A 14451-nucleotide genomic window follows, 5' to 3' on the forward strand; every position below is an offset into this window, starting at 1 on the left:
ATTTGGTATCTTTCACAGTTCAGTTTGTTCTCTGGTGTCTTTACTTCAGTTATTCCTACAACACTGAATACTTGGGCTCTGCTGGGCAGAATGCAGCTTCAGAGATGCCAGTCAATCAGTTTGCGAAGCACACATAGAATGCCGTGTGGGAGTACAAAGGGAAGTTAAGATTGCGGGTTGGGAGACATCTGAGGACATATTTGGCTCAGGTCTGAAGGATGAGTAGGAGGTAGCTGAGCAAGACTGGGTGGGGAGCAGCACTTTAGAGAAATCAACAGATAAAAAAAAAAATAAAACACATTACCCAGGTGTGGTGGCTCAAGCCTATAATCCTAGCTACTTGGGAGAGGGAGACGGGATTGTGGTTTGAAACCAGTTTGGGCAAAAAATTCGAGAGGTTCCATCTTACTGAGTGTCTGGGTGTAGTGGCACATGCCTGTCATACCAGCAATAGGAAGCACAAGGGATCCCAACCAAAGTCTGCATAAAGCAGGACCCTCTCTCAAAACTAATTAAGGCAGGAGGTTGAGATGTGAAGGACTGCAGTTCAAAGCCAGCCCAGGAAGAAAGGTCTTTGTGACTTCATCTCTCAGCAAAAATTACTAGACTGGGCTAGGATGGCTCAGTGGTAGAGCGCTTGCCTTGCACGCCTGAGGCCCTGGGTTCGATTCCTCAGCACCACATAAGCAAAAAGAAAAAAGCCGGAAGTGGGGCTGTGGCTCAAGTGGTAGAGCACTAGCCTTGAGCTGAAGAGCTGAGGGACAGCGCCCAGACCAGAGTTCAGGCCCCATGACCGGACCCAAAAAAAAAAAAAAATTACTAGACTGGAGGCATGACTAAAGTGGTAATGTGCAAGCCATGAGCAAGAAAGCCAAGTGAGACTCTGGGAGTTCAAGTCCCAGTATTGGGATGTATACACAAAAATTCCCAAACTGGTACAGTGGCTGTCTCTAATCCTCACTTTGGAAGGTTGAGATCGAGAGGATGGCAGTTTGAGGCCAGCCTGGGTATACCCGTGAGATTCCTTCTCTATCAGTATGTGGGCACAGTGGCATGCTCCTATTATCCAAATATAGCTGGGAAGTATAAAATACAGCTGTGGTCCAGGCAATAACCCTATCACCAGTGCAAAAACAGGCTGAAGGTGGTTCAAGTGGTGGAGTGCCTAATCAGGAAGAACAAGGCAGAATTCAAACTCCAGTTCTGGAAAAAAAAATTCTCAAAGGAAACATGGGCTCAAAGCAAGAATGATGAACTTAAAACAGTAACAAAAGAAGTGGATGGCCTTGAGTTTCTTCTTGTTAGCCAGAGAACAAGGTACTACTTCATGAATCCTACCATCTTTATGCAGAGCCATCCTAGATGAGCGAAAAGAGATTCCTGAAGTTCAAGGACTCACTACCAGAAAATAAACACCAACTTTATTAAAACAATAGCAACAGAAAGGGTTTCCAATTTCTCAGCAGAAAAATAACCTGAAACCAGCACCACCTGGTGAGCGCTACAAGATCAAAGGCTCACGTCACATTTGGCGTCCCATGGCACCCCGCCACTCAGAGAGGGCTATCAAGGGCAAGTGCCATCAGCGGGGGCTAGAAGAACATGCTTTTCACTAGGGGTGGCTTCACTCCCAATTCCTCAGAGAGAAGGCTGAAAGGACCTTATTCTTGTTTAGGTCTTGGTGTAGAGAGAGAGCAATGTGGAGAACAGAGCTTGGTCCTTGCATTCAAGAAAAATCATGAACCTATTATTTCTGATCATTTGTCAGACTGCTCTCTGAAGAATCTTACTCCATCCCCAACCCATCTGGGTGTGGGAAGGAAAGGCTGGCAAGTGCCCATGCACTGCTAGGCAGTTTGGGTGATGCTAGGCTTTGCTCCCTTTCTGCTGGTGGTAGATGTCTTTTCTGGCAGCCGCAGTAGCTTGATGGCAGGAGGCTGGGCTCACCTGCTAATCACCTCTTCTTGAAGCCGTATTTTTTACGTTCATAGAACAGATCTGTCTTAGAGCTCCCCAAATTGACAATCTTTGGGCAACCATCTCTCTGTGAAGTAAAACAGAAAAGTTAGTTAAGTCTTTGGGCTTGACTAAATGATGACTTTAAGATACAAATATGAGCTGGGCACTGGTGGCTCTCGCCTGTAATCCTAGTTGCTCAGAACACTTGGAGGATCTCAGTTCAAAGCCAGCCGGGAGAAAGAGAAGTCCATAAACTCTTATTTCTAATTAACCAGCAAAAAGCTGAAGTGGAATTGTAGGTCAAGTGGTAGAGCACCAATCTTGAGTTTGTAAAAGCTAAGGGATGGTATCCAGGGACCAAGTCCCAGAACTGGCAGGCAAATAAACAAATGCAAAGGATCAAAGCAAACACAAAAATTAGAAAGTTAAAAACCAGGAGAGGGCTTAATGTGGCTGAAGTTGTAAAGCCCTTGCCTACTGAGCTTGTACCTAAGTTCAAATCCCTAGTACCTCAAGTTTGCTGGGTGCCAGTGGGTCATGCCTATAGTACTAGCTACTTAGTAAGCTAAAATCTGAGAATTGTGGTTTGGAGCCAGTCTGGGCAAAAAAAATCTGGAGACTCTAATCAAGCTGGAACTGAAGGCCTGGTTCAAGTGGTAGAACACTAACCATGAGTGGAAAAGCTGAGGGAGAGCTTGAGGTTCTGAATTCAAGCTCCAGAACTGCCCAGTACCCTCTGCTCCCAAAAGGGCACCTCTTACTGGCCAAAAGAATCTTGATTCTAAATATAGCAGCACCTGAGTCTTTTTGTCGGTTGTGGCACTTGAACTTGGAGCCAGAGTGCTGTCGCTAAGCTCTTTTGTTTGCTTAATACTTGTGTTCCATCTCTTTGAGCTACAGGCTCCACTTCTGATTTTCTGGTGATTAATTGGAGATAATCTCAGGGACTTTTCTGCTCAGGCTGGCTTTGAACTTTGATCCTCAGTTCACAGCCTCCTGAGTATCCAGGATTACAGGCCAGGTGAACCTCTGACATGTTCCTTCACCCTCATTCCCCTCAGTGAAGACACAGACAGGACCGTGGTGGTAGAATGCACCTCAGAGAATGACAAGCATAAAATGCTCAGGCGTGAGACTGATGGGAACTTCCTGTAAACATGTGGAAATGAAACGATGAGTCCTTTGCATATAACTAACAGAAGACAATACCACTACTAAACAATAATACAAAAAGAGGGTGGAGAGCTGGATGTGTTGGCTTACTCCTGAGACTAGGAAGATGTTTGGAGGTAAGAGTTTAGAAGCCAGGTGTCATGACACATGCCCAGCACTCCAAATACGGTGGCAAGCAGAAAAATGGGGAAATCAGAATCCACATATGGACCTAGGCAAAAAGTGAGACCTTGTTTCAAAAGTAACCACTAGATGGGCTGGGAAGGTGGCTCAGTGGTAGAGCACTTGCTTTGCATGCCTGAGGCCCTGGGTTCAATTCCTCAGCACCACATAAGCAGAAAAAGAAAAAAGCCGGAAGTGGCACTGTGGCTCAAGTGGTAGAGTGCTAGCCTTGAGCTGAAGAGCTGAGGGACAGCGCCCAGGCCCAGAGTTCAGGCACCATGACCGGACCCCCCACCAAAAAAAAAAAAAACAATACTAGAGAATAGCTCAAGCTAGAAGGACATTTTAAAGTTCAGAGTATTTGCTTCCCTCCCTTCCCCATTTCTTGGGCCTGGGTACTGTCCGTGAGCTTTTTGTGTTTGTGTCAGTTGTGGGGCTTGAACTCAGGGCCTTGGAGTTGTCCCTGAGCCTCTTTGTGCTCAAACTAGTGCTCTACCACTTTGAACCACAGCACAACTTCTAGTTTTTTTTGTTTTGTTTTTATTCGTTGTGGGCCTGAACTCTGTGCCTGGGCACTGTCCCTCAGATCTTCAGCTCAAGGCTAGCACTCTACCACTTGAGCCACAGCACCACTTCCGGCCTTTTCTGCTTCCGTGGTGCTGAGGAATCAAACCCAGGGCCTCATACATGCAAGGCAAGCACTCTACCACTGAGCTACCTTCCTGGCCCTCTTTGGTTGCTTTTCATTATTTTTTTTCAATTCTGAGTTAAGCCTACGCGAGCCAAACTAAGATCCTCCTACCTGTTGCATAGATAAGACTACAGTAATGTTACACACCATGCTGGGCTTATTATTTGACCCATGTGTGTTTGTGTGTGTGTGTGTGTGTGTGGGGAGGGGTTGTTTCTCTTCTTTGCCTAACGAAAAGTCATTTTCTCAGCAACTGTTTAATAAATACCAATGATGAAAAAAAAAAAGATACTATACCAGTTTGGAAAATTAACAGTATTACATTTTCTACCTGAAGCTTTACTTTTAATTAGCAACAGTAATATCAAAGATCTCATGGAGACATTTCTACAAAGGTGTATGATATATTCCAATCTAACTCAATCCTTCACTCTCTTATTGAAACTTTAAAACCCTTCGAGCACCCAGTTCTTAGTAAAAACACTGCTTGAGTCCACCGATTTCTTTTTTGTAAAAATGTTCACAAAGCCACATGTAGCACAGTTGCAGCAATGTCAAGACATGCATGTTGGCTTTTTGTCTTTTTTTTTTAATTGGTCAGTTGTGGGGTTTGAACTCAGGATTTGGGCGCTGTCCCAAGCTCTTTTGCATAAAGCTAGCAGTCTCAGTTTGGGCCACAGCTCCACTTCTGGTTTTCTGGTGGTTAACTGGAGATAAGAGTCTCACACACTTTCCTGCCTAGGCTATGAACAGCCTTCAGAGTAGCTAGTATTACAGGTGTGAGCCACCAGTGCCTGTCTCTTTTTTCTTTTAGTGGTGCTGGGGACTAAACTCAAGCTAGGCCACGTTTATACCACTTGAGCTAACACTCCAGTCCCCAGAGGGGAGCCAGGAGCCAGGAGATGCCTGGAATTCTAGCTCCTTAGGAGGCTGAGTTTGGGAGGATTACGGTTTTTGCTCAGGCAAAAGTATGAGATTCCTTCATCTCAATCGATAATAAGCTGGACATGGGAGTGCAGGCGTGCCATCCCATTTGTAAACCTTAGCTGCCATACCTATATCACACAGAATTCAGCAAGAACTCCAAAAAGCATTATTTGACTCTTGAGTTCAGTGCCTAGTATCACAAAGGGAGAATTTAAAAAGTCCTCATAAACATGACTGCAATTTTTCTTATTGTCTAGTTGAGAGAGGTAGGAAGATGATTCAGTTAGAGGGGGTTAAAATGCTGATGAACTAAGAAACTACCAATTGTTCTGTGGTGTCACAAGTAGCATCCCTGATTCCTGGTTACTCTCACAGCTTGAAAAACTACAAATGAGGACACCTGGCTTAGCTTACCGGCCTCATTTTCTTATCAATTATGAAAGCTGCAGGAAGAGAACAATGATGGAAGTATTTTGTTGAGGGAAGGTTACCACATAGGAAAAAACATTGGGCACTTAATCTATGTGATGATCAGCAAGGACAAGAGGCTGGATCATGTCACCGACTGCGCTGTGTCCCTTGGAAACTAGTGCTAAGTAAATGTGAGCTACATGCCTTCTCAAATATCTTCAGAACCTTCCCATATAATGGGAAGCAGGGGAAGGGACATCTAGACTAATTTTCAGTGACAGAATGAGGCAGAAGGATTCAAAGGTATCAGGTCACCCATAATGTACCAACAAGCCAGACAGCGATTAACATTAGGCATTCTCTGCTTGCAAGTTTATGCCAGCTAAATACTCAATATAAACGTGTCAAAGTTTAAGAAAGTCTTGTTCTTAAAATGGACTCTATGGGTAGTTGAAGAATTGCTTGTTAAAAAAAAAAAAAAAAAAAAGAATTTCTTGTAGTCAGGCACCAGTGGCTCATATCTGTAATCCTAGCTACTCAGGAGGCTGAGATCTGGTTTGAAGCCAGCCTAGGCAGGAAAGTCTGAGTTTTTTTTTTTTTTTTTTTTTTGGGGGGGGGTGTGTGTGTGTCATAGGGCTTGAACTCTGGGCCTGGGCACTGTCCCTCAGATCTTCAGCTCAAGGCTAGCACTCTACCACTTGAGCCACAGCATCACTTCTGGTTTTCTGGTGGTTTATTGGTGAAGAGTCTCACGGACATTTCTGCCCAGGCTGGCTTTGAACCTTGATCCTCAGATCTCAGCCTCCGTAGTAGCTAGGATTACAGGTGTGAGCCACTGGCAGCCGGCTATGAGATTCTTGTCTCCAACTAACCAGAAAACCAGAAGTGGTGAGATGGTTCGAAGTGGTAGAGGGACAGTGCCTAGGCCCTGAGTTTCAGCCCCATGCCCAACAACAAGAACAAAAGAATTGCTTGTATCTTCTCTTTACTGCTTGTACACTGTAAGTAAGTAATTAACTATAACACACTGTTCCTATGTGTCTGTTGGGGTGGGGGGGCGCTCAGGACTCCAATGAACCCTTTATAGGGTAACACCAAAACACATACAGCATACTTGAATTGTAAGTTAGGGATTGTAGTGAGAGCCAAAAAAGAGACACAAATAAAAGAAACAAAATCCATTCCCTTGAAGGAGTATCATTTCCTTGGTGAACTAGCTTCACACTGAAGGAAATCAGAATATGATACTAGTCTAAGGTAAAGAAATGCAAATCAGTTTCAAACAGGACAGGGTGCAAACCACCAACTGAAATTATGTTTAATACTTTATGACCTTTCTTGTTGTCGTACACAGAAGAGTAATGGTGTAGGAAATAAGTATGACAAGATGGTACATGCCTGTCATCCTAGTACTCAGCAGGCCTAGGCAAGAGTACTTTGAGTTGAAGTCAAACTGGGATTACACAGGAGACCCTATGTAAACAGACAAGACACACAGAGTCTCATTTGGCTTGTGTACTGGGGGCAGGCAGCATCTAAATGTATAGACTGCTGAGGTGGCCGGGCTGTTTCTCCTCATATAAGAACACACCCAGAGGATTTATATGAAGTCCAGTATGATGTAATATCGACACCACAGGGTGTAGCTATACAACCTAGTTTGTCACTTATAGCTAGGAGGACTGTAAAAATGGGGACAATAACAATGATTCCTATTTAACAAAATTACTGTGAGGAACAAGGAAGATAGCATCGACAAACTACCTGTACTCTGCTCATGGAACAGAAGCATATATTTTGCCTTATGCTAGATTAGGCAAGCCAATACTATTAGTCTAGTAGGCTACATATAATTCCTCATAGTCTGTCACAAGAATAAAAAGCTTGCCAGGCGCTGGTGGCTCACGCCTGTAATCCTAGCTACTCAGACTACTCAGAGATCTGAGGATCGTGGTTCAAAGCCAGCAAGGGCAGAAAAGTCCTGTGAGACTACAATTAATCCACTAAAAAACCAAAGTGTTGGGCTGGGAATGTTAGTGGTAGAGTGTTTGCCTAGCATGCATAAAGCCCTGGGTTTGTTTCCTCAGTACATGAACAGAAAAAGTTGGAAGTGGAACTGGGGCTGAAGTTGTAGAGTGCTAGCCTTGAGCAAAAGAAGCTCAGGGACAGTGCTCAGGCCCTGAATTCAAGTCCCAGGACTGTCAAAAAAACAAAAAACAAACAAAAAACCAAAAACCAGAAGTGTTGTTGTGGCTCAAACCTGTAATCCTGGCTACTCAAGAACTTGAGATCTGAGGATTGTGGTTCAAAGCCAGCCAAGGCAGACAAATTTGAGAGTTATCTACAATTAACCAGCAAACCTAGAAATAGAGGTAGCTCAGGTGGTAGGATTGCCAGCCTTAAGCAACCAACCAACAAACAAAACTAAGCAAGCAAGAGTGTGAAGCCCTAGGTTCAAGCCCCCAATCCCAACACAGACACACATAAAGCTGATTATTCATGGTCATCCCTCAGAAACCCAGTTGCTGATATAAATCTAAGGTAAAAGTCTAAACTATGCTCTGGTACACTTCTGTAAGCCTTTGGCTCTGAGAGTTGAATGATACTAACCAGGCAGTCCCTATACATAATGTTAAAGGACAAAAATGAAGACCCACCATCAATTTTGTAACACTACATAAAGGAATTCTTTAACCATTTGATGTTGAAAGCAATAAGAATTACCTTAAACCTAATTTTTCAGACTTAAAAGTCTTTAATGACTATAAATTCAAGAGAAGCACGCTGCATGTTGTGGAACATACTTGTAACTTGGGAGGTGGGGAGCAGGGGCTGAATCAGAAGGACCACAAAAACAGGCCAGCTCTGGCCATCTACTAAGACAGACACAGACAGACAGGAAGAGAGAGGGAGAACATTACAGACAGAGTAGCTATTACATACCAAATGCAGGATGTCATTTCTGAATAAGAATCACAGAGCCAGCGAGATTACCAATGGCTCCCACCTGTAATTCTAGCTTACTCAGGAGGCTGAGATCTGAAGATTGTGGTCAAAGCTAGTCCAGGCAGGAAAAGCTGTGAAACTCTTCTCTCAAGTCAGACGTAAAGCTGTGGCTCAAGTGGCAGAGTGCTGGCTTGAGCAAAAAAGCTCAGGGATAGCACCCAGGTCCTAAGTTCAAGCCCTAGAACCTACACACACAAAACATAATCACAAAGCGACATCAAAGAAATAGTGAGGGCTCTCCAAATTGTTGGTGTTGAAAAAGATTTGCTTCATTTGCATTTTTACCCTTGATGTAGCCTTTTATTGTGCTACACTGAGTTTGGCTCAGAGAACTTGAAGAAGAAATTATAACCTAGGTGATTAGCTAAACATCATAATCTCCACAGACGAGAGGAGATTTATGTGGATGGCAGAGTATTACAAAATACAAGGAGAAAAGGTCAGACGGAAAATTCTGTCCACACTCACATCCTTCTCCTGGATAGTGCACTCTTTACAATAGTAGGCGTCAGAGACTCCAGGGCCTCCACAGATCACACAGCGGCCCTGGTAAGATCCATAGTTACACTCATCACAAATGCGCACCAGGGTGCAGGGGCGCACATAGGAGTCACAGATCACACACTTGCCATCACCTGTAAGGAAAAGGGAATGGAACCACGTTGATTAGTAGGTACTTCCTCCAGTCCTCTGCCCTTCTCCTCCTAAGGGGAAATAGACCAGTCTTCCTTTGACAGTGACTTTGGGGTCCTCCATTACTTTAGCATAAGACTTACCCTATTCACTATCATCTCAAATCCCTTTCATAGGTGCTCGTGGTGTTGTGTGGTGCATCCCTACTTTAGGAGGTGAGCTACACTGGCAATGCTTTCTTCCCCAAATCTAAACATGAAATGTTTAAAATGAGCAAGCTGGAATGGGAAGATGGAGGTAGCCTGTGGTTGCTGCCTGGTGTATTCAGTGTTCACGTCCTTCCAGGCACATGCACTCACAAACTTTTTTTGGTGTGTGTGGTTTCTTTGGAAACAACTACTTGCTGGCTCCACAGAAACTGCATGGGAGGAATAGGGTGTGGGAGGACGCGTTGCACTCACATTTTTCACACAGTCTTCCGATGGCTGCAAGGTCAGAGAAAGCAAAAAAGTACAATTAGCATGGAAGTTTTGACGAAACAGGAAGTACATTCTCGAACTGAGGGGTAGGGAGCGTCCCAACGACTTTAATGAGTCCTGCAGGATAGCTATCCGAACCAAATCCACATCCCCAAACCCACTCCAGGCCCAGGAGCTCCGAGATCGTCCCTCCAAACTTGGCCCAGACGCCCCGGCGGCCAGCTTCCAACTTCCGGCCGCGCGGCCGCAAAACAGCGCGCGCTCTTACAATACCCGAGGCGGCGAGGCGGCCGCCTCCAAGCTAAGATCCAGGGGAGGAGGTGTGTACGCCGAAGCCCCCACATCCTACTATCAGCCCCACTCGGACAGTCCGGGGCAGGGCACTCTCTCACCAACACCAGCCTGCTTGCGGCAGAAGATCAAATCAGGATGATGTTTAGCCATAACTCCGACATTAGCCGGCTACCGGAAGCTTCTAGGAACATCCGCTTGACCCTTAACCTTCATTGTCCCTACCTCCAGGTTACGGTGATTGGTCTTTGGAGCTTCCATCAGTTTTCTGTCTTCGAGCCAAATCCCGTTCCCATTCACGCGAGTTTTCATGGCTGTGAGGCCCTACGTCCTAGCAGGTTCGTAAAAGTTGTAAGATTCTGCCCCGGATTTGAAAGGCACAGTTTAATTTTTAATTACACGTATTCACTCTCAGTATTTTCTCCTGCAAGTGCGTTTTTTCTGGTGCTGGAGATTGGACGCCTGGCCCCAGGCAGTCTCCTGTAAGCGTTTTATAGACTCTTCTCTTCCGAGGCCAGTTTCCTCACACGTGAGCCCCGCCCACTGCGCTCGCAGGGTTCCGGCGCCTTGGAAAAGCCCCGCCTTCACCCTGATGCGTTGCCCTTAAGCCACGCCCCCACAACCGTCTTTAAATATGCGTTGTAGAACGTCACTTTTACGCGACCTCATCTTTGTCAGTGCACAAAATGGCGCCTTACAGCCTACTGGTGACCCGGTTACAGGTGAGCGAGCTTAGGGCTGTGTGGACTCCCGGGGGCGGGATGCCTTCTACTGTGCCTGCGGCGGTGGGCGAGGCTAGGCTGGGCAGGTCGGATCTCGAGCCGGTTTCGTGCGTTCTCTCGGGTGGCATCCACCTCCGGTTCTCCCTTGTCCTAGGTCAAAGCGTCCCCGGCCCAGTCAGCTCCTCTGGCCCTTCTCCCGCCCTGCCCGCAGCATAGGTGTTAGCAGCGGCGGGCTGGTGAAGAGTGGGAGCACTGCTTCTCCCATGTCGAAGACCACATTTCCCTCTCCCTAGGGTGTCTCGGTTCCTCAAGGTGAGGACAAGGTGACTGGGGGCGCAGCAGCTGTGGAGCCCTCGGGGCCCAGGGCCTGATTCCCGCACTTCCCTCCTCAGTAGCAAACATTAGCTAGACTTGTGATCTACAGTTGCTAGGCCTGGAGTCTACAGAAGTTCGTTCTGTCATGCCGCCTTTTGAGGACGCTGCGGCACAGAGAGCCAAGAATGGGAAAATGTTCTCCCTGGTCCCAACGTAATAAAGTTATGATTACTGTAATTTCTCACCATTGAATCAAAAGTCAAGGTTGTTTTAATACTTCTAATGGCGTTTGGCTTATATATTCATCTGGTGAGATGGATGTCAGATGATCTATCCCATTTGATAGTAACAAAACTTAAAGAAAGTAGATGAAAGTTCTGGCTGTCAGAACTCTGAGTTGTAACCTGAGCAATGACTGTACATCCCACCTATTTTTGTTCTTATCAGTCTACCCTGACAGAACTTGTTGCATGTAGTCATTTAGATTTTTTGTTTATTTTTTCCCCAGTCCTAGGGACTGAACTCTTGTCTGGGCACTGTTCCTGAGCTTCTTTTGCTCAAGGCTAGTGCTCTACCACTTGAGCCACAACGTCACTTCTGGCTTTTTCTTCTTATGTGATACTGAGAAATCGAACCCGGGGCTTTACGTGTGCTTGGCAAGCACTATACCACTAAGCCACATTCCCAGCCTAAGATGCAGTATTTTTGTTGTTGTTGTTGTTTTTGTTTTTGGGGTCCGGTCGTGGGGCCTGAACTCTGAGCCTGGGTGCTGTCCCTCAGCTCTTCAGCTCAAGGCTAGCGCTCTACCACTTGAGCCACAGCGCCACTTCCAGCTTTTTTATTTTTGCTTATATGGTGCTGAGGAATCGAACCCAGGGCCAAGCGCTCTACCACTGAGCCACCTTCCCAGCCCTAGATGCAGTATTTTTGAGCTGACATTCAGTTGCTTTTCAAATACTGGGTGGGAGGATCGGAAGACTCACCAGTTTGACCTTGACTTTCCTGTTAGGAGACATCTAGAAAGTTGACTGTCAGATAGTTTTTTCACTCCTACCTTGTGAAGTGCTATATTTAGAAGTTCAATAGCAAATGTGTATTTGTGAATAAAAACATAAAAAAGTATCTGTAGATACTTTTTATCAACTATTTAGGGTGAACTTTGTGACTCTTCTTTGGATTGAGTGGCGCAACTTTGAATGTAGAATTAAGTTATGGCTGTATTCTCAGGAGGCATTGAAGTTTTTTTTTCCCATCACTTACTTTTTTAAAATTTTAAATTATCTGAAAATACTTATTTGAATTCTGGACAAAAAGAAAGAATTTGTGCCTAATTATCTCTTCAGGTCCTTTAAGTCTACAGATTAGTAGTGTGCAAATAGTTGTTTTTCTTTTTTTCTCTGTCTGTCTGTCTCTTTTTTTTTGGGTGTGCTGGTCTTGGAGCTTGAACTCAGGACCTTAACACTTTCTCTTGAGCTTGCTTGTTTGCTTCCTTTCTTTTTTCTTTTTCTTTTTGTCAGTTGTGGGGCTTGAACTCACAGTCTGGGTGCTGCCTCTGAGCTCCTTTGCTCAAGCCTAGCACCCTACCTCTTTGAGCCACAGCTCCATTTCCAGCTTTTTCTGTTTATGGGGTATTGAGGAATTGAACCCAGGCTTCATATATGCTAGGCAAGCACTCTACCACTAAGCCACATTCCCATTCCCTAGAGAATGATATTTATTATACAGTTGTTTATTGAGGACCTGGATTACTTATAATGTGATGAGTAAGTAGAATATTAATGTATTTACAGCTATGTAGTCCAACTCCCCAGCCCCCCCCCTTTTTTTTTAAATACAGAATTTAAGACCTTGAGAGACTGAGTGACTACCAGAAGCAGAATCAGCATTAAAAGCCAGGTCTCCTTGCTCAACTGAGATGAATGAAAAGAACTAAACAATTAACATTATACCACTGTACTTCCCCTCCCCCAGTAGCCAGCCTGTTTCAAGTTGATCAGCTAACCCTCTCTTCTCAGAACTTCTTTTTTTTTTTTTTTTGGGTCCGGTCATGGGGCCTGAACTCTGGGCCTGGGCGCTGTCCCTCAGCTCTTCAGCTCAAGGCTAGCGCTCTACCACTTGAGCCACAGCGCCACTTCCGGCTTTTTTCTTTTTGCTTATGTGGTGCTGAGGAATCGAACCCAGGGCTTTGAGCATGCAAGGCGAGCGCTCTACCACTGAGCCACCTTCCCAGCCCCTCAGAACTTCTTATGTTTTACCTCTTTTGTGCTTAGATATTTGAGGAGAGACAGTTGCTGCCTTAGTTGTCATATATCCTGAGTCCTGTTGACATAGTGGATTTATTCCCTTTTGTCCACATAATTTCTTGAGCACCCACTGCTTGCTTCAAAAAAATAAGTCTTTAAAAAATTTTTTTGGGGGGCTGGGAAGGTGGCTCAGTGGTAGAGTGCTTGCCTTGCATGCATGAGGCCCTGGATTTGATTCCTCAGCACCACATAAGAAGAAAAGCCAGAAGTGGTGCTGTGGCTCAAGTGGTAGAATGCTAGCCTTGAGCTGAAGAGCTGAGGGACAGCGCCCAGGCCCAGAGTTCAGGCCCCACGACCTACCAAAAAAAAAAAAAAAAATTGGGGGGGGACTGGGAATGTGGCTCAGTGGTAGAGTGCTTGCCTAGCATGTATGAGGCCTTGGGTTCAATTCCTCAGTACCACATAAAATAATGATAATAATAAAAATTTAAAATAAATATATATATATTTTTTGGTTGGTTATGGGGCTTGAATTCTGGGCCTGGGTGCTGTCCCTCAATCCTCAGCGCAAGGCTAATGCTCTACCACTTGAGCCATGGTGCCACTTTTAGTTTTCTGGTGGTTTATTGGAGGTAGGGGTCTCATGGACTTTTCTGCGCTGGCTGGCTTTGAGCCATGATCCTCAGATCTCAGTCTCCTGAGTAGCTAGGATTAAAAATGTGAGCCACTGGCGCCTGGCTTTAAAATCTTAAAAAAAAATTTTTTTTTTTTTGATAATACTGTGGGTTAAACTCAGGGCCTTAACAAGCACCCTGTGCTTGAACAATGCCTTCAGCCCATTTTACTTTAGGATATTTTTCAGATAAGGTCTCATTTTTTTGCCTGAGTTGGGCTTGTACTTGAAGTCTCTTAACTATATCTCCCAAGCAGCCAGGATGACAGGTGTGCACCACGTTGTTGATTGAGGTGGGGTTTCATAATTTGACCAGGCTTGTCCTTTGAACCTTAGTCCTCCTGATTTCTAACGTACCCTACTGCAAAGGGCCTTGAAGATCTTGCGCTAGTCAAAATATTTTTTATGCTCTTGGCTGATATGAGATAAAGGTAGTTGGTAGAGTGACTCATTACTGTCATGAAGAGTTGCAAGCATCAAACATATATCTTACTGTGTACTGGTAATAGCTCATGACTCTCCAGGTTATGGTAGGCCTATCTGTGAGCTTTTTGTATAACTGAAGAAACAGGATTAGAGGAAACATAGTGTGGACTCTAGCATTAGACTATCTGGGTTTGAGTCCTGGCTCTAAGTTTTAAGAAGCTACGGCCTTGAGCAGCCTCTCTAGTACTATATACTTACATGTAAGATACTATAATAATAGTACATCTTTAAAAATTATGTAGTAGTTTTAAAGTATTTAGAATTGTACCCGGAACTAGTA

The 14451-nt window shown here is 44.9% G+C and overlaps 2 protein-coding genes across 2 annotated transcripts in view; one reads left to right on the top strand and one right to left on the bottom strand.

Annotated features, from left to right (window-relative positions):
- Nucleotides 1–1399: 1399 nt before the first annotated feature.
- Nucleotides 1400–9935, bottom strand: Phf5a (PHD finger protein 5A). The gene is made up of 4 exons (XM_069999632.1): nt 9834–9935; nt 9424–9447; nt 8798–8964; nt 1400–2044 (listed from the first exon to the last, which is right to left on the bottom strand). The coding sequence occupies exons 1-4, from the start codon at nt 9883–9885 to the stop codon at nt 1955–1957; spliced, it is 333 nt and encodes a 110-aa protein (XP_069855733.1). The 5' UTR covers nt 9886–9935; the 3' UTR covers nt 1400–1954.
- A 444-nt stretch (nt 9936–10379) lies between these two features.
- Aco2 (aconitase 2) overlaps nt 10380–14451 on the top strand; it is a 41101-nt gene continuing 37029 nt past the window's right edge. The window contains exon 1 of the mRNA XM_069999633.1: nt 10380–10454. Coding sequence (XP_069855734.1) covers nt 10419–10454 — 36 coding nt within the window. The 5' untranslated portion in view covers nt 10380–10418. The remainder of the gene's footprint in view (nt 10455–14451) is intronic.

The sequence above is a fragment of the Dipodomys merriami genome, unplaced genomic scaffold, assembly GCF_024711535.1.
Source record: "Dipodomys merriami isolate MVZ:Mamm:240054 unplaced genomic scaffold, mDipMer1.0.p SCAF_55, whole genome shotgun sequence".
Taxonomy (NCBI): Eukaryota; Metazoa; Chordata; class Mammalia; order Rodentia; family Heteromyidae; genus Dipodomys; species Dipodomys merriami.